Here is a 19,615-nt window from a genome sequence, read left to right on the forward strand (position 1 = left end):
GCCCACCTGCTGATGACTGACAGGCTTCTACCTAGTTTTCTCCCTTTCTCTCTTGGAGAGAATTTCCAATCAGCAGCAGATGGGCGAGGAGAGCAGGAGATTATGGATAACCAGGACTCTTCTCAGGGAGATTGGACTCTTTTCAAGGCCTGGGCTGCAATGATTTTGATGCTTGTTCTCAGCAGATGAGTGACACACCGCTGAAATCAGCATTTCTGTCACTAATGTTTGCTGCCCTCAGTGAGGTTAGCACAAAGTTGATGACAGGTTCCCTTGAAGTACCCCCAGTAGTAATAAGACTTTCAGTATTAATATGGCCCCTCTATAGTGCCCCTATTAGTAATAAGGCCCCTGTATAAGGGCCCCCAGCAGTAATATGGCCTCTCTGTAGTGTCCTCGGTAGTTAAAGTACCCCCCGAAAGTGCCCCCAGAAGTGATAAGTCCCCCTAAAGTTATCTCAGTAGTAATAAGGTTCCCCCTTAAAAAAGAGGAAGAGAGGAGAGGGAGGAGGGAAGGAAGAAGGAACAAGAAAAAAAGGGAAATTTTTATTATTTATTTCTTTTCTTTTTCTTCGTCCCTGATTGCTTTATAAAATTCATGAGTCAAGGTATTTTTTTAGTATATTTATTGGCCAATAAATGTATATATATATATTTTTTATTTATATACATTATTATGTGCTGTTTGTTTAGGGGGTTGTGATATCCTAATTGATTTATTTAATTATGAAACTTATCATTGATTATGGATATCTATTAATTTTTTTCTAAACAAACTTATTTTTTCCCCCCTTCTTCTACTTCAGGATATATAATTATTGTTTATATTTATTTATATATTGATATTTATTGTAAAATCATGCCATAGATATTCTATTGTATCCCTTGATCATGCGTTATTATTGTGTACTCAATCATGGTGTCTGTATGTTTTTTTAATTAGTTTACCCCCTTTATGCATCAGCACTTTATCTTTGCCCTGCCTTCTGATGTACATAGTTGCGCTCTGTGTGAGCGGACCCTATGTTTTTGGTTTGCGTTGCATTGGTGGAACACATATTGCGTTCCATTGCGACCATTTTCTTCCGGCCACATGATCTAGACATTTCCTGTGGCTCGGCCATTTTGCGCATGCGCGCTGTGACCCTGGGGACGCCAGTGAACTCACACACATACTGCTTACTCCACAGGTGAATAATATTATTGATATAATTGTTTTAATAAGTTTATTCAGTATATATATGACACACTTTTACATGGCCCACTACCCTTAAGAAAGCCGGATTGCGGCGGCGATACGTGTGGGGTGTCTTTCTTCATGTTGCTCAGGTCCACTTCACCAGCTTTTTCACAGGTTATGGCTCTCACATTTTGACCTGATTTGGTCTGATTTATGATTCATTTGATGCCACATTATATTTAATATCAATCCTTTATGTATTCTTATATTGTTATTTGATATAGCTAAACTATACATTTTATGTCCTTAAATTTTGGACGCTAGTCGACTCTGTATGAGTGTTGGTTTTATTCTTTCACCAACACTTTGTTCTATTGTATACAATTTTTAATGTGTCTATGTGTCAGTGTTGTCTAATAAATATTGCCTTTTTATTTAATGGTATTTGTGGGATGTGCATTCTTTTGTGGTGGTCCTCTTGACTGTATCATAGTCCTTTTTATTTTGCATAGTTTGTTTTGGACCACCTTTTGCACTCCTGGTTTTTGATTTATACTAGTGTGCCCCCTTAATTATATTGTTGCTACAAGGTTCCTCCTTAAGTCCATCAAATTCAACCAAGGGATAGGTAGGCATGTGAATTTTAGGAAAGGGGAGTACGAACCTGGCTTCTACACATTTACATGACCCTTAATCTTATTTAGATCTAAACATTCATCTAAGCCTTTTTTTAAACCGTCAGGTAGACTATTCTACTGATTAAAATTTCTTTTGGTAAAGAAGCTTTGTTGCCTCTGGAGAACTTTTTCTTCTGGAGACAGAGGCAGTGCCCCCTTGTCTTTTGTGAGCATTTTACATTACATCTTTTCACCATATTTTTTGTATGAGCCATTTGTATAGGTTAATCGTGTCCCTCTTAGACGTCTCTTCTCAAGAATAAAGACATTTAATTATTTTAATCCTTCCTCATAACTAAGACCCTCCATGCCCTTATCAGTTAAGTCGCTCTCCTTTGTACTATTTCCACCTCCAGGGCATCCCTTCTTTGAACTGGCGCCCAGAGCTTAACTGCGTATTCCAAATGAGGCTGTACCAAAGAATTGTAAAGTGTTAATATTACATCCCTGTCCTGCAAGTCCATGTCTTGTTTAATACATGACAATATGCTGCTTGCCTTAGAAGCTGCTAATTGACATGCTGTTATTTAGTCTATGCTCTACAAGTACACCCAAAAAAAATACTGAAAAAAACCCTAATGATTTTAATCCTATCCTCTCTATCATTAAAAGGGTTTTATGAGCCTGGAAATGCCACCCCATATGCCCGGGCCCCTCACACTGATTCTACTTACCTGAGGTGACAAAAAGTTCGAAGTCTTGCGAGTACCGAAGTAGGGATCGACCGATTATCGGTTTTGCCGATATTAACGGCCGATATTCAGGATTTTGACAGTTATCAGTATCGGCATCTATTTTCCGATAACGTATGGGGAACACGGATCGCGCTGCTGTCAGCGCTCTCTGTGTTCCCTCAGCAGCACAGGGGAGAAGGAATCAGTGTCTCCCTCCCCCTGTGATGCTGCTGCCACTGCCGCCAATGAGAGGAGAGAAGACAAGAGGAGGGGAGGGACTGTGGCCACTGCGCCACCAATGATGTTGACTTACTCATTCATTCAAATTGAACAGGAGGCGGGAGCTGGCTGCAGAGTCACATAGCCGGCTCCCGACCTCTATGAGCGGTAGCTGCGATCTGCGGTAGTTAACCCCTTAGGTGCCGCGGATCGCAGCTACCGCTCATAGAGGTCGGGAGCTGGCTATGTGACTCTGCAGCCAGCTCCCGCCTCCTGTATATGAATAAATGAGAGATTTATGTTCATTGGTGGCGCAGAGTGGCCCCCCAAGACCCCCAGTATAAAGCATAGAGCAGCAGGGACAGTGTGAGCTCCTATTCACCCTGATAGATCTCTATCAGGGTGAATAGGACAAGCGTTCTAGTCCCTAAGGGGGTTAAAAGTTAGTAAAAAAATAAACACCAACAATATTAAGTATAAATAAAAAAGAAAGATTTACAAAAAAAATAAATACACATTAACAATAAAAATATTCATTTTCAGCAGATGTGTCTAGGAATAATTTTTTTTCAAAAATGAAATTTCACAGAATATCGGTATAAATTATCGGCTATCGGCCTGAAAGTTCACAAATTATCGGTATCGGCCCTAAAAAATCAATATCGGTCGATCCCTACACATTTTAATTCTGTACGGAGACGGTCCTTCAGCCAGTATTCAGTCCAGTTACAAAACTATACTTTGTACAGTGCTTATCCCCCCAATAATATGTCACCCTCCATGCTCCCTTCTGCAAAGCAGGCTTCTTTCGGCCTTAGTTACCCACATCTCAGCGCAAGCGGTCACAATGCACTTATTGCATCGCCTGAGATGCGCCTATGCTGCCTAATAGGCTTCAGGCCTAGTGGCCTATGAGAGTGATTAAAAAAAATAAATGTGCAGTGGCTGTTGGAATTTTTACATTCCATTTTTTGTGCCATTCATTTTCCATACTGCTCTTAACAAAGAAGCAACACTACAGGGGAGTACATACTGTCCTATAAAATAATACAAAGCATACAAAAATTACTTTAAAGACACCAGGTGATAAAACACATAATAATGGCAAAAACACCTAAAAAAAACACAATAAAAACACTGAACAAGTCAGGCTTTTGGCCTAATAAAAGTACAGCACAAACTGCGTGTAACAGCACCCTAAGGGTTATTGCATATACTGTATAGTTTAGGTTTTTAGTTTTTTTTTCAGATGTGCCACGTTTTTGGTGTATTTTTTTTTAATTGTACATATTGGGCAATAGGAAATAATAAAACACACTACACTGTGAGGAAGATACACGAAGAGCAACGTTGCAAATGTCTTTCAATACAGAATGCACCATATTTATTAAGAGGCACATCAATTTGGCTATGAGATGGCTTACATTAGATTTGCGTAGTAAATCTTTTGGGCTGTGGAGGCCCCACCCCCTCATCTAAGCCCCCCAATCTTCTCACTACTTTTGAAAAGTGGCGAGAGACGTGAAAAGGCGGAACTATATCGTGTGTGCCATAATTTTTGACTTTTTTACGCCACAGTAGTAAAAGGCATAAAAAGTTTGATAGATTTCTCCCTGTGTTTTTTGTAAGTGGCGTTTTAAGACAGTTCCTTTGTCCCTTGACAATTTTTCAAACACCAGCATGCTCTGGGTGTGTTTTTTTTTGGCGCGCATAGACTTTTCTGTTGGAAAAAACACAAGCAAAACGTTGTGTGCCCAAAAATGCCAACCCATAAAACGCTTGTAAAAACATGAATTTTTCTGTGTTTGTCGCAAGCAAAAAAAAGAAAAACTTCTCAAAAGAAACGATGTGTGGAAGCACTTTAAAGAAGCTGATGTTCCCAAATCGTCTTGATATGACCAAGTTATATTAAGAATAATGGCGGTGGTCTAGTATCCCCCCATTCTTCTAGTAGAGTACAATAGATGCATCAGTGGAACACTCCCCCTGCTGATGAATCCTGCAAGTAAAAGTGGGAGAAAATGTTCATAAATAAGTCTCTAAAGCTGTGCCCATTTATCATCACATATGCATTCCATTACTGCCTTTATTATAACCCTGCGCTGCATTCATAAGTTTGCTGTTTACCATTGGATACTGTGGACACTTCTGAATGCAGGCCACCAGAGCAAGCCCTTTGCAAATGTTAAACTCATGGCATATGGTCCTTTTCACCCCCTCTAGTAGCCAGGATGGAGATTCCATAACAAACGATACATATGCTATCACTGCAATTGGTCTAACTCCCTGAACCGGTGCAGGTCCCAGGAGTGAAGGGGCCACAGCACTGGTTTAGCATTGTATCCCTTCAAAGTTTGTGCCTGCATAGTGGCACTCCTAGAAGTGCTGCGCCCCTTTCATTTTCAGGATCATTCAGTCCATTTACTTTCTTTAGCAGTCCCGTAGAAGTGAATGGAGTAGTAGACACACTTTTGCACCACCACTCCATTCTTATAGGGGACTCCAGGACCTCCATTTTCGAGATCTCTTGGGGTTCCAGCAGTCGGACCTCACGCAGTCAGACACTTTTCCCTATCCCGGGGATAAGTGATTGTGGTAAAGCTTCTTCCATCTGGGACATTGATGGCATATTAGGATATGCCATCAATGTCAGCGAGGTGCGGGTCCCTTCTCTCACTCCTATTTCCAGAACAGAGCCCCTGAAGTAAACAGAGAGCAGCATGGTGTGCTCTCCTTCACTTTGGGGGCCCCGTTCTGGAGATAGGAGCAGGTCCCAGTGGTGGGACCCACGCCTATCTGACTGATGGCACATCCTAGCAATATGCTATTAATGTCCCTGATAGGCCAACCCCTTTAACAAAAACTTGAGAAGAATTGTTTTACATGGGGACAAATGGATTAGTGAAAAACTTTGCCTTGATACAAAGCAATGTGCACAGAGGTTTATTGCTACTTCAATTTTTTTCAGAGGATGACAGCACCCACTGGCGGTAAACAAAGGAGTAGACTGTCTATCATGACCCAGTATCTCTGCCAAGTCAAGCATTGCTTTTCTATTCCTGGTCGAGCCTTTGTGCCAAAACCTGAGGTAAGATGCTATATGTTCTTATAGCTTATTTAAAGAGCATCTGTCGGCAGGATCAGGACCATCAAACTGGGTATACCGCCTGGTATCCTGCTGATTCAAATTATATTTTATTTATAGTTGTATGTAGCACAATACCGAGAAGTTTGTTTTTACTAATGTGCAAATGATGTAGTTGGAACACAGGGTCTGGTCTGAACCCTCAGAGCACCATATGCTCACCACAGCTTCGAGCAACTCCCCCTCCTCCCTTGATTGACAGGGCCAGACATCTCACCTAAAATGGTATTATTGCACCTTGTTGAAGTATTTATTTCATATAAGATATGAAATCATAAAAATTATGCTGCGCCCCTTTAATTTTTATGAAATATGAAAATTGAAAAATGAAAAATTTAATTGGCGGACATATAAACGCCAGTTCTTTTATTAATGAGATCTAAAGTTAATTCGTGCAGCTTATGAAACAGGGTTCAATTAATTATATAAAATATAATTTATTATAAATACATACAGTAAAAATGGCATACAAATGAATACAAGGATAATATCAAAATCGACCACAAGATGGTGCTCCACCGTTTACGCTAGGCCCACTTAATTTACTACACCAAGTACAATACAATGCTGCTCAAATTATTATCAAATTATTACCGATTAGTATACTGGTTATCAAAATATTATAATGTAACAAAAAACAATAGAAATTAACCTGTGGAAAGTCCCTTATGCTCAATCAAAGAATATGGCAGTAAGAGACATCTTATAAATACGCCCGTTGGCCTATCTACGGATAATAAAATCCGATCAAAGATCCCACTCTGATAGAAATATTACAGGAATTCTAATGATGTGCACGTTCATTAAAATTTCCCATAAAATTATTGTTTTAACACTATTGACCCACTAATAATGAGGTCTCAACTATATGCCAATTGGAGCGATTTATAATTACTGCAAATGAAATAAATTATACATTACCCCTGGCTTTGGGATAAAGAGCTTTTAGAAGGGACCCAGCTTTCCAAGATTTAGATCTGTTAGTTTCTTTTGCGAGTCTCGGGTGTGTCCCTGGAAGAATTCCTTAGGGTGTAGGGAGCTTTTCCTTAGGACTGGAAGTGATGAAGATGTTCTGTGATCTGTGACGTCCTGTGGTACGTTCCTGACGTGTGAAGTGATGATCTCCCTGAATATGTGAAGTCCCCCTTGATCTCCCAAAACTGGATCAGATATTCTAATCCTTATCTATGCCCATCCCCTCTTGGATTAGGGATTTCCAATTAGATAAGGTGGGTGTGACGTATGTTAATCACGGGGATGATGTCACTTAATTGGCATTCCTTAGAAACTTCTGCCCATCTACCACTTGATGGCACTGTTGTTTCACATATGAAATTTAAATGTTCAGGAATGCCAAATGTATACATATCTAACCTGTTCTCATGACTTGCTTAACCTTTCGTCATTATTTCAACCAAGGAGGTACTCTTTCTGACACTTTGCTTAGACCGACTGGCGGTATTAGAAGTTTCCCTAATCCTTGAATTTATGGGGCAGATAGGAATACAATAGTCCTTAGAAAGTTTTACCCAGTTTGTGTATCTTAGCCATCCAAATGACTAATTAATTGGCGTCTAAGATAACTGAGCTCTTCTCTAAAAGAATATCCTCTTAGTAGAAAACCAGCTTATATGCTTCTATAGAATATACTCTATTGATACATACAGTACAGACCAAAAGTTTGGACACACCTTCTCATTCAAAGAGTTTTCTTTATTTTCATGACTTTGAAGGCATCAAAACTATGAATTAACACATGTGGAATTATATACATAACAAACAAGTGTGAAACAACTGAAAATATGTAATATTCTAGGTTCTTCAAAGTAGCCACCTTTTGCTTTGATTACTGCTTTGCACACTCTTGGCATTCTCTTGATGAGCTTCAAGAGGTAGTCCCCTGAAATGGTCTTCCAACAGTCTTGAAGGAGTTCCCAGAGATGCTTAGCACTTGTTGGCCCTTTTGCCTTCACTCTGCGGTCCAGCTCACCCCAAACCATCTCGATTGGGTTCAGGTCCGGTGACTGTGGAGGCCAGGTCATCTGGCGCAGCACCCCATCACTCTCCTTCATGGTCAATTAGCCCTTACTTTCAAAGTTTTCCCAATTTTTCGGCTGACTGACTGACCTTCATTTCTTAAAGTAATCTATTCAGTAGGACTATCAGCTGTGTATCCACCTGACTTCTCCTCAACGCAACTGATGGTCCCAACCCCATTTATAAGGCAAGAAATCCCACTTATTAAACCTGACAGGGCACACCTGTGAAGTGAAAACCATTTCAGGGGACTACCTCTTGAAGCTCATCAAGAGAATGCCAAGAGTGTGCAAAGCAGTAATCCAAGCAAAAGGTGGCTACTTTGAAGAACCTAGAATATGACATATTTTCAGTTGTTTCACACTTGTTTGTTAGGAATATAATTCCACATGTGTTAATTCATAGTTTTGATGCCTTCAGTGTGAATCTACAATTTTCATAGTCATGAAAATAAAGAAAACTCTTTGAATGAGAAGGTGTGTCCAAACTTTTGGTCTGTACTGTATGTGGTATAATATATATATATATATATATATATATATATATATATATATGGATACAATGATACATTATCAGTAACTGGATATGAATATACAAACATTATATATCATAGGTTAAAATATATAAAATTACATAAAATCACACGTGAATATATACTTTATACTGGTGATTATATGGAATAATGCTGCATACCAGTGTCTTAAGCAATAACCTCTCTTGACCCCGGTAGTTAAGACCCATTATATTCTCTAAGATACCACATCTGTTGGCAATAACTTTTAAAACAATATACATTGCATGCCAGTGACTATCCTGTCCTTTTCTGGCTTATTCCAACATAGAGTTTGGCCTCTTAAAGGTAATGTGAATCTCCATTTTGGTTCTAATATTGTCAGACCTTAATATGCAGATATAAATATGCCCGACAACCATAGCGCAGGTGCAAGAATACAGGTCCAGACCCTTAGCACTCCAATGTCCTCATTTGCATATTAATGCAAATTTTAATTTCCCTTTCGTCCTCAACAACTGCACTACATTGAGAGAGACCTTATTCCAGCTTGATAGAGACAGGAAGAATAAATTTGACCCTCCACCACCTCCTCTGTGTCTTGTTGTTCATCCAGGTGGGGAGAGGTCTAGCTCACAGCAGTGCTGTGGGGCCATTCCTGTGGAGGCAGACAAGGGTGGTTGCAGTCATTACATGCCTTCCATGTGGTGAAGAGGTTAGTGTTGACAGTAACTTTTGGTAGTCGTTTCAGCTGGTCAAACATTTGGCTTAAGCTGGTGCTTTCCTCTAGTCCGCTGTTGCTCCAGGAAATAAATGCCACATGAGAACCGGACACACTCCAGTTTACAGTTCTCCACTATTTATAATCTTTGGCGCTGGCAGATGATGTTAGGGGGGAGCCTCTGGGAGGTGGCATTGCTAGTGTCAATGGGCCTTTTCCAGCGTGGCATTACACTGTGGCATGGCATTGATTAGTAATTCTGGCATACATAGTTAAGGCAGATATCACCCTCTGATCTGAGGTCTTCAGTTAAGAGAGCATATATTGTGGTGCAGTTGTGGTTGAGCGATCCTTCAGTAATCTGAGTTGGGTGATGGCATGTACTCTACTAGGGGAGTACCTGCATTATGTATGGTGTTTTTAATTAACCCTGTTGTATTATGTCAAATACCAAAAAGTGCCAAAACAGCCATTTTCTGGTCACCCTGCCTCACAAAAAGTGTAATACCAAGTGATCAAAAAGGCGTATTTAGCCCAAAATGGTAAATACCGTCATCTTATCCCACAGAAATTAGACCCTACCTAAAACAATCGCCCAAAAAATAAAAAATAAATATGGCTCTCAGAAAATGGCAAACACAAAAACAAGATTTTATTCTGTTCAAAAATGCCTTTACTGTGTAAAACTTAACAAAAATAAAAATAGTAGACACATTGGGCCAGATTTATCATTCCTCCGACAGCTCACTCCACTTTCACATATGGCTAAAGTCAGTTTTAGCCAAGTCAGATTTATGATCGGCCCTTTAGGACTGTAATCAATGTGGTTTGACGGTAGCAGTTTATCCGCCAGTAAGCAACTTTACAAAAGTCGCATGGTCCTCACTGGAGTGAAATTGCGCATTTTTTTGCGACTTTTTAAATAGTCGCAATAGTAAATCTTTCTAGAGATTCATTTACATAAGAAAACACGCCCAGTTTCAGAAAACTGGCGAGCATAGTGCAGAGCAGAAAAAGTCGCTAATTTTTGTGCAGTTTTAGCGATTGCGCAAAGATTTGCGACTTTTTCATTCCATTATTCTGTCTTCAGCTAATGATAAATCTGGCCCATTGGGTATTGCCGCGTTCGTAACTAGTGTTGAGTGCGAATATTCGAATAGCGAATATTAATCGTGAATATCGCAACTTCGATAATTTGCGAATATTACGAATATACTGCTATATATTCGTTATATCGAATATTCGTCATTTTTTCCATTTGAACAAATGATTCCTCCCTGCTTAAAATGCTTGTGGGTCAATGAGCCATTGGCCCACAAGCAATAAGCAGGGAGGAATCATGACTTTAGATGTTGAAAAAAAAAAGATATAGCACTATAGCGAATATATTCGTTTTGACATTTTTTAGAATATTCGTCTTTTTTTTTCTTTCTCCAAACAGTACAGTTAAACCCCTTTGGCATACTCCTCCCCACAAGCGTCCCCGTCACCATGGGAACGCCTGGTGGTTAGAATATACCATCGGATCTGAGTTAGATCGTGAAAACTCAAATACGATGGTATATTCTAACACAAAGGCGTTCCCATGGTGATGGGGACGCTTGAAGTTAGAGTATACCAACAGGCGCATACATACTGGCCCCCTGCTGCCTGGCGTCACCTGACCTCTGACAGGGCACTGTGATCCACATAATTAACCCCTCAGGTGCCGCACCTGAGGGGTTAATTGTGCGGATCACAGCACCCTGTCAGAGGTCGGGTGCCACCGGGCAGCAGTGCGCCCCCCCCCCCCCCCCGCCCCACTATTAAAATCATTCATGGGCAGTGCGCCCCCACCCCCCCACTATTAAAATCATTCATGGGCAGTGCGCCCTAACCCCCCCTCACCAGTATTACAATCATTGGTGGCCAGTGCGGATCCCCCCCTCCGTATTAAACATCATTGGTGGCAGTGCGCTCACAATCCCCCCCCCCCCCGTATTAATCATTGCTGGCAGCACGCCCTCAATCCCCCCTCCCTCCCTAGTATTAATCATTGCTGGCAGTGCGCCCTCAATCCCTTCTCCCTCCCCAGTATTAATCATTGCTGGCAGTGCGCCCTCAATCCCCCCTCCCCAGTATTAATCATTGCTGGCAGTGCGCCCCCCATCATTGGTGGCAGCGGCAGTTCCGATCGGAGTCCCAGCAGTGTAATGCTGGGGCTCCGATCGGTTACCATGGCAACCAGGACGCTACTGAAGTCCTGGCTGCCATGGTCAGTTAGTCAGCATTGTACTTACCTGCGCTGGGGCCGCGGCGCTCCTTCTTCTCAACCTCACAGGTCTGTGCGGCGTATGCTTATAGCAATGCGCCACACAGACCTGTGAGTTTGAGAAGAAGGAGCGCCTGGCCTAACAAAAAGTGTAACACCAAGCAATCAAAAAGTCTTACGTACCCCAAAATGGTGCCAATGAAAATGTTACCTTATCCCGCAAAAAATGAGCCCCCACATAAGACAATCACTCAAAAAACAATGGCAGCTGCAAACCAATTCATCAAAATATGCGCTGCAAAATCCATATGGCGCTCCTTCCGTTCTGAATCCTGTCATGTACCCCCGCAGCAGTTTACTACCACATATGGGGTGTTGCCGTATTCACGAGAAAATGGGTAACAAATTATGGGGTGATTTTTCTCCTGTTACCCCTTGTGAAAATGAAAAATTTGGGGCTAAAGCAACACTTTATTGGAAGAAATGAAACTTTTCATTTTCATAGCCAAGTGTTTTTAAATTCCGTAAAATGCTTAGGGGGTCAAAGTGCTCAGTACCCGCTTAAAGGGAAACTGTCATCAACTTTATGCTGCCCATACTAACGGCAGTATAAAGTAGAGACAGGTGAGTTGATTTCAGCGGTCTGTCATTTCAAAGTTAAAAGTAAGTGGTTGCCAAGAACCAACATCACAATCATTGCAGACTGGGCCTGGGAAAGAGTCACTGCCACCTGAGAAGAGTCATGGTTATTCACGGATTCCTGCTCTCCTGCCCACCTGCTGATGACTGACAGTCTTCTACCTAGTTTTCTCCCTTTCTCTCTTGGAGAGAACTGCCAATCATCAGCAGGTGGGCGAGGAGAGCAGGAGATTATGTATAACCAGGACTCTTCTCAGGTAGATTGGACTCTTTTCAAGGCCTGTGCTGTAATAATTATAAAGATGGTTCTCGGCAACCACTTACTTTTAGCTCATGAGTGACACACCGCTGAAATCAGCATTTCTGTCACTATTTTATGCTGTCCTTAGTGAGGTCAGCATAAAGTTGATGACAGGTTCCTTTTAATATATTCCTTAAGGGTATAGTTTCCAAAATGGGGTAACTTTTTGAGGGTTTCCACTGTAGGGGTACGTCAGGGTCTCTTCAAATACAAAATGGTGCCTAAAAACCATTCTAGCAAAATCTGCCTCCAAAATCCATATAGCGCTCCTTTCCTTCTGACACGTGCCCATAGAGCAGTTTACCACCACATATGGGGTATTTCTGTAAACTGCAGAATCCGAGTAATGTGTATTGAGGTTTATTTTGCTGTTAACCCTTGCTGTGTTGCAAGAAAAAATTAATTAACAAAAAAAACTACCAATAAAGTGAAATTTTGAAATTTCACCTCCATTTTCCTTTAATTCTTGTGGAACACCTCAAGGGTTGATAAAGTTTGTAAAATCAATTTTGAATATTTTGAGGGGTGTAGTTTCTAAAATGGGATCATTTATCGGTGGTTTCCTTACATAATCCCCTCAAAATAACTGAATTGGTGCTTAAAAAAATGGTATTGGACGTCCTAAAAAAATAAAATGACATTTACAAAATTATGTCAACATAAAGCAGACATATGGAGAATGTTGATTGATAACTATTTTATGAGGTATTACCCTCTGTCTTAAAAGTAGAGAAATTCAAATCTAGAAAAAATTGTGAATGTTTTCAAATTTTTGGTAAATTTTGGATTATTTTATAAATAAAGATGAAATATATCGAATCAAATTTACCACTGTCATGAAGTACAATGTGTCACCAGAAAACAGTCTCAGAATGACTTGGATAAGTAAAAGCGTTCCAAGGTTATTACCACATGAAGTGATACATGTCAGATTTGCAAAAATCGGCCTGGGGTGAAAAGTCGCTCGGCACTGAAAGGGTTAAAACAGAAATTAAAAGACTTGATTAAGCAAGAAATACTGTCTTGTCTGAAATTTCTGTGTCTGATCCACTTCTGTCCATGTCTAGATTAGGGCTGCAGCTATCGATTATTTCTGTAATCGAGTATTTTATCAATTCATCCAATGATTAATCGAGTACTCTATTAACAAAAAACTAATTAAAAGAACATTTTTCTTTATAAAAACTCATCATTCCCCCCCCCCCCCCCCAGTGCCATCAGCTTCCCCCCATGCGATCAGGTTTCCCCAATGCCATTTGGCTGCCCCCCCCCCCAGTGCCATCAGGCTGCCCCACCCCCAGTGCCATCAGGCTCTCCCACTAGTGCCATCAGCTGCCTCCCAGTGCCATCAGGCTCCCCCACTAGTGCCATCAGCTGCCCCCTCAGTGCCATTATGTGCCCCCTTAGAGCCATTAGCTGCCCCCCATGTTCCATCAGCTCCCCCCCATGTGCCATCAGCTTCCCCCCCCAATAGCCACCAGCTGCCCCCCAGTGCCAACAGCTGCCCCCTAGTGCCACCAGCTGCCCCCTAGTGCCACCAGCTGCCCCCTAGTGCCATCAGCTGCCCCCTAGTGCCATCAGCTTCCACACTGTGCCATCAGCTTCCTCCCCAGTCCCACCACCTGCCCCCCAGTGTCATCAGGTTCACCCCAGGGCCACCAGCTGCCCCCCAGTGCCATCAGATTCCCCCCAGTGACTTCAGCTTGCCCCTCCCAGTGCCACCAGCTTGCTGCTCAGTGCCACCAGTTGCCCCTCAGTGCCACCATCTCCTCCTCCTAGCTAGGGTTGTAACGATAACAAAATTTAGATTTGATTTCAATACCATAAAAAATTATTGCGATACTCTATACCATTCGATACTACGTAAAAAATTAAACACCAAGAAAGCCGCGTGCGTTCCTCATTTTATGGAATGTCCGGCCCATAATCAAACAGTCCTATCCTATTTTTTGGGGGACAAGATGACAAAAAAAATGGCAAATCGCACAGTTTATTTTTTTTTTCTGTTACGGTGTTCACCGCATGGGAGATTTTTATTTATATTTTAATAGTTTGGACTTTTCAGACGTGGCAATATGTAATATGTTTATTTATTTATTGTTTATATATTTTATATGTAAAATTGGGAAAGGGGGTGATTAATACTTAATATTTTTTATTTTTTTTTTACTTTTTATTTAATAACTATTTCCCCCTTAGGGGCTAGAACCTGGGATTTTTTCATCCCTTGTCCTATTCACCCTGATAGAGCTCTATCAGGGTGAATATGACTTTACACTCTCCCTGCTGCTCTGTGCTTTGTGCAGCAGGGAGCAGACTATGGCAGCCAGGGCTTCAGTAGCGTCCTGGATGCCATGGTAACCGATTGGAGCCCTAGGATTACACTGCTGGGGCTCCGATCAGCTGCCACTGCACCACCAATGAGAGGAGGTGAGGGGACTCTGTGGCCACTGCCACCAATGATTTTAATACTGGGGGGGTTGAGGGGGGGCGGGCACACTGCGCCACCAATGATTTTAATACTGGGGGTGGGGGGCGCACTGCGCCACCAATGATAATTAACCTTTAATACATGAGGCTGGTACTGGCAGAAAATCAGCAGAGTTTACCCCTCAGGTGCCGCACCTGAGGGGTTAACTGCCGCTGATCACAGCTCCCTGTCAGAGGCAGGGTGCCGGAAATGTGATTCTGCTCCCGGCACCTGCCTCCTGTATTAAAAGTTAAAGACTACCTTTCGTGGGTTCGGACTTAGCAGGACATGTAAAGCGGCGCCCGGGGATCTCCTTGCACCTACTATTATTCCTGGGCGCCGCTCCGTTCGCCCGCTGTGCCCCCATTACTGTCTCCTGCTCCGTATGCTAAGGCGCTCTACATGTTCTGCTAACTAAGTCCAGACCCATGAAAGGTCGTCCTATCATATTGGTGGCGCAGTGCGCCCGCCCCTCCTCCGCCCCTCTCTCCTCATTGGCAGCGCGGCACAGGGGGAGGGAGAGACTGCTTCCTTCTACCCTGTGCTGTAGAGGGAACATGAGCGTGCTGACAGCAGCGCACTCATGCTCTGTGATACTAGACTGCGCAGCAGTGCAGCCCAGTATCGGAAAAATGAAAATCCCGGTATCGATACGATACCGGGATAAAAGTATCGATTGGGTATCGAAATTTCGATACCCGCAACAGCCCTAATTGGGTATCGATATTTCTACTCCTAGCCATGTCCCCAACGCCAGTGAAATAAAATACTTACCTCTCCTGTAGGGGCGCTGCTCCACAGCTTGTCCATCTCCTTCTCAGCGCGCTGCACTTTTGTCCTGACTTCAGACAGCGTCAGGTCATAGTGCACATTAGCATGCCCTATGTCCTGGCGATGTGTCAGGAGGGACAGTGCAGCGCGGTGCAGGCCAGCGGGTGACCACAGAGAGGTGAGGAATAGCAAGCGCTTCACTAACACTCTGTGGCCACATGACACAAACAAATCCTCGATGCAAAAAATCTGCATCGAGGATTTTTTTGTTTCGAGTTAGGCTACAAAAACACTTTTGCCTAATTGGCTGCTAACCTCTCTTATCCCAGACAATTAAAACTTAACTTTTACTTCTTTAATTAAAACATTTGAGAAAAAGTAAAGTAAACTTATGTGAGCTATCTAGATGGTTAAAAATAGCTGGACCTCACTAGGTTCCATTCCTACGTAGTGGATACCATAGGATTCCAGGCGTGGGTGCACTGACCCGCTCGGTTTTCCTCAACTATCTACTATGATGGCTGATATAGTACTCCGTGCCTGGTTTAACTAACCCCCATGTATTGAGGCGTATATTGACAGGCTTTGGGCCTGTTCACATTAGTAGTTAGCACTGAGAACATAGGGTTAGTCTGGCACCGGTGAGATACAGCGATTTAAAACCTAATTTCCGCCCCCCAACATGTTTCGCCAGCTAATCTGGCTTCATCAGGGGTATTGGGCAGACTTAGAGTTAGGCTACATGCACACGAACGTTGTTTGTTTCCGCGTCCATTCCGTTTTTTTTGCGGATAGGATGCGGACCCATTCATTTCAATGGGTCCGCAAAAAATGTTGACAGCACACCGTGTGCTGTCCGCATCTGTATCTCCGTTCACACTACCTTTTATCTTTTCCGGTATTGAGCTACGTCCTAGGGGCTCAATAATGGAAAAAATCTGATCAGTTTTATCCTAATGCATTCTGAATGGAGAGCATTCCGTTCAGTATGCATCAGGATGCATCAGTTCAGTCCCTCTTATGTTTTTGGGCCGCAGCATGCTACATTTTTCTCTCCGGCCAAAAATCCTGAACACTTGCCGGAATGCCGGCATTAATTTCCATTGAAATGTATTAGTGTATTAACATTTAAATTGCCTAATTGACGGATCCGTTCTTCCGGTCTGCTCATGCCAGACCTTTAAATCTGTGAAAAAAACTAGTACCGGATCCATTTTTCTGGATCACACTGGAGACACTGATCCGGTATTTCAATATGTTTGTCATCCGGATCCGTCTGACAAATGCATCAGTTTGCGTCCGGATCAGGCAGTTCCGGCGACTCCGGAATCCTCTGACGCAAGTGTGAAAGTAGCCTTTGGCATTGTTACAATGGATCCGCAAAAAAAAAAACGGATGGCATACGGATGTCATCCTTTTTTTTTTGCAGATCTGCAATTTTCAGACCGCAAAACACATACGGTTGTGTGCATGTAGCCGTACTCAATTCAATCAAGTAATCATTTCAGCCCTAGTCTAGATGGAGGGAAAGTAAACACAGATACTGATGTGAAGGATTTTATTTGATGTCCTCTTTGTGACACTGAGGATTCTTCAGGTTCAGACTCTGAATTAAAAAATATTAGCTTTCATTTGATGATACTAAAGAGTTGGTCAAAGCTGTGAGAGCGACTATGAATCTGACAGATGAAAAGATACTAAGAAATGTTCGGGCTGAAATGTTCAGTGGTCTTGAACAGAGAGGACAAGGATTTTTTTTCCTGTTAATAAAAACTTTAATTCTTGAATCAAAAATAATAAAATGCAGACATCCTTTTAATAATGAGGATGAATCTGTGTTGGTAGATTGCCCTAAAGTAGATGTATCTTTGGCAACGTTGGCTATTAACACTTAAGGTGGGTTTACACGGCTCAATACACGGGTCGCGAACAAGCTTTTGTATGAACTCTCGTTCCAGATAATCGGCCTGTGTAAAGGAGCCACAAGATCTTTCATGCGGACACCTCAATTGTCGTTTCTGGGCTGTAGATAGTGCTGTTTGAACAGTGACCTGCTGCCCAGAAACAATGAATCTGTATGGGGCAGGTGATAGCAGTAGCCATCGTTTGTCCTAATACAGTGGAGGTGATCACTACAGGTAAATGCATCACTTCACCTCTACTAACGAGCAAGCAATTGTCAGGAAGGAAGGCTTCCTTTCTGACAATTGTTTGTTTGATTGCATCATACACTCTTCCCTTTGAATATATAGGATCTTTGAAGGATCCCATGGATAAAAAAGAAGACACATGTCTCAAAATGTCTTGGGAAGTGGCATCCACTTTATTTAAGCCTAATTTAGCTTCCACCTCGGTGGCAAGATCTCTTAAATGGTGGTTGATGCAGCTGGAAACGTTATTAAAAGAAAACACTCTATATGACACTTTGAGATGTGTTTCCCCTTCTTAAGTGCTCATGCACACGAACGTATTTTCTTTCCGCTTCCGTTCCGTTTTTTTGCGGACCGTATGCGGAACCATGAGCCCTCCACGATGGCCACCCCAAAAAAATATAGTTTACGTATCATGATTTTTAGGTGATTAGGTGAAGGCTATGTGTGTGCATGTGTATGCCAGTAGACTCTCTTAGGCTCTTGGTCCATTAAGACAGTTAAGACACTGAGGAGGTGCTGGAGGATGATCACATTTATTCTTTCTGTCCCTACCTGGTTGGAGGAAGGTCTTACTCACTGTAGTGCCATTGTGAAGGATCCACGAAAAGTAAGTGTAATCCCGTTTTCTGAGGAATGGAGTCACTTAGAACCATAAATAAGGTATCATCTGAATAAGCAGGATCAGTTTTACTAGGCAGTATTTAGGCGGTATGCCTGTTTTAATAAGGTGGATCTTGCTTACAGATGCTCTTTAAAGGGGGTTATCCCATCTTAGACAATGGGGGCATATCGCTAGGATATGCCCCATTGTCTGATAGGTGCGGGTCCCACCTCTAGGACCCGCACCTACAAAGAGAACGGAGCGGAGAAAGTTGAGGAGGGCGCACTGCGCATGCGCAGCCGCCCTCCATTCATTTCTATGGAGCGCCGAAAATAGCCGAGCTGGCTCGGCTATTTCCGTCGGCCCCATAGAAATGAATAGGAGTGGTGGCCGCGCATGCGCAGTGCGCTTCTATTCACTTCAATGGGAGAGGCGGGGAGCTGCGCCTGGTGGTGGACGGACCCTTGGAAACCTGGGGTCCTCCAGCCACAACTCTCCCCGTCTCCGTTCTCCTTGTAGGTGCGGGTCCCAGAGGTGGGACCCGCACCTATCAGACAATGGGGGCATATCCTAGCGATATGCCCCCATTGTCTAAGATGGGATAACCCCTTTAAGGGATTATGTATTGTTGCATGTTATTTACATTGTATGCTGGTGCTGTTCTAAAGGAGGCCTTTTACTTTAAAGAGAAGTAGATTGATGGTTGAACAACTGATAGACTCAGCCATACACATATTAAATCTTATTGCCCATTACAATCATATATACAGGTCATACATGTTCAAGTGACACCGGACAAGGATCTTTATGGAAACATTCCTTCAAAGAAATATTTTTTGTCCAAGATTGAACTTTCTTTCAAAAAAAGATCTTTTGTCCAACTATTGGACAACAGTTTCAAACATTGCTGACTTGTTTTCAGATGATGACAGTCTGTCCTGATTCAGCTAAAATGATTGTTTTTTTTTAAAAGGGTATTTCCATCTGGGACATTGATGGCATATGGCTAAATCATCAACATAACAAATATATGACAGATATTGCACAGACACAAGTACAATAAAGGCAGTCCAAAACAGCCAGACAAGCGAAATACCATTACCAGTGTAAGCAAATAACATAATCCAAAGAACAAAAGACCAACTGGGTCAAAAAGGGAGGGAAAGGTAGATAAAAGGAATAAGGGGGGTGAGAAGTAAAAGGGGTGAGGAATCAAGGGTGGGTACAGAAGTCAGGTATATGTGTGTATTTCTATTACCAACTAAA

General features: G+C 42.3%; 1 protein-coding gene across 2 annotated transcripts in view; it reads left to right on the top strand.

The window, feature by feature from the left end:
- TFB1M (transcription factor B1, mitochondrial) overlaps positions 1 to 19,615 on the top strand; it is a 153,560-nt gene that overhangs the window by 66,295 nt on the left and 67,650 nt on the right. For both annotated transcript variants that reach the window (XM_040429381.1, XM_040429380.1), the window contains exon 6: positions 5,718 to 5,837. In XM_040429381.1, coding sequence (XP_040285315.1) covers positions 5,718 to 5,837 — 120 coding nt within the window. The remainder of the gene's footprint in view (positions 1 to 5,717; positions 5,838 to 19,615) is intronic.

Source organism: Bufo bufo, chromosome 4 (assembly GCF_905171765.1).
Source record: "Bufo bufo chromosome 4, aBufBuf1.1, whole genome shotgun sequence".
NCBI lineage: Eukaryota > Metazoa > Chordata > Amphibia > Anura > Bufonidae > Bufo > Bufo bufo.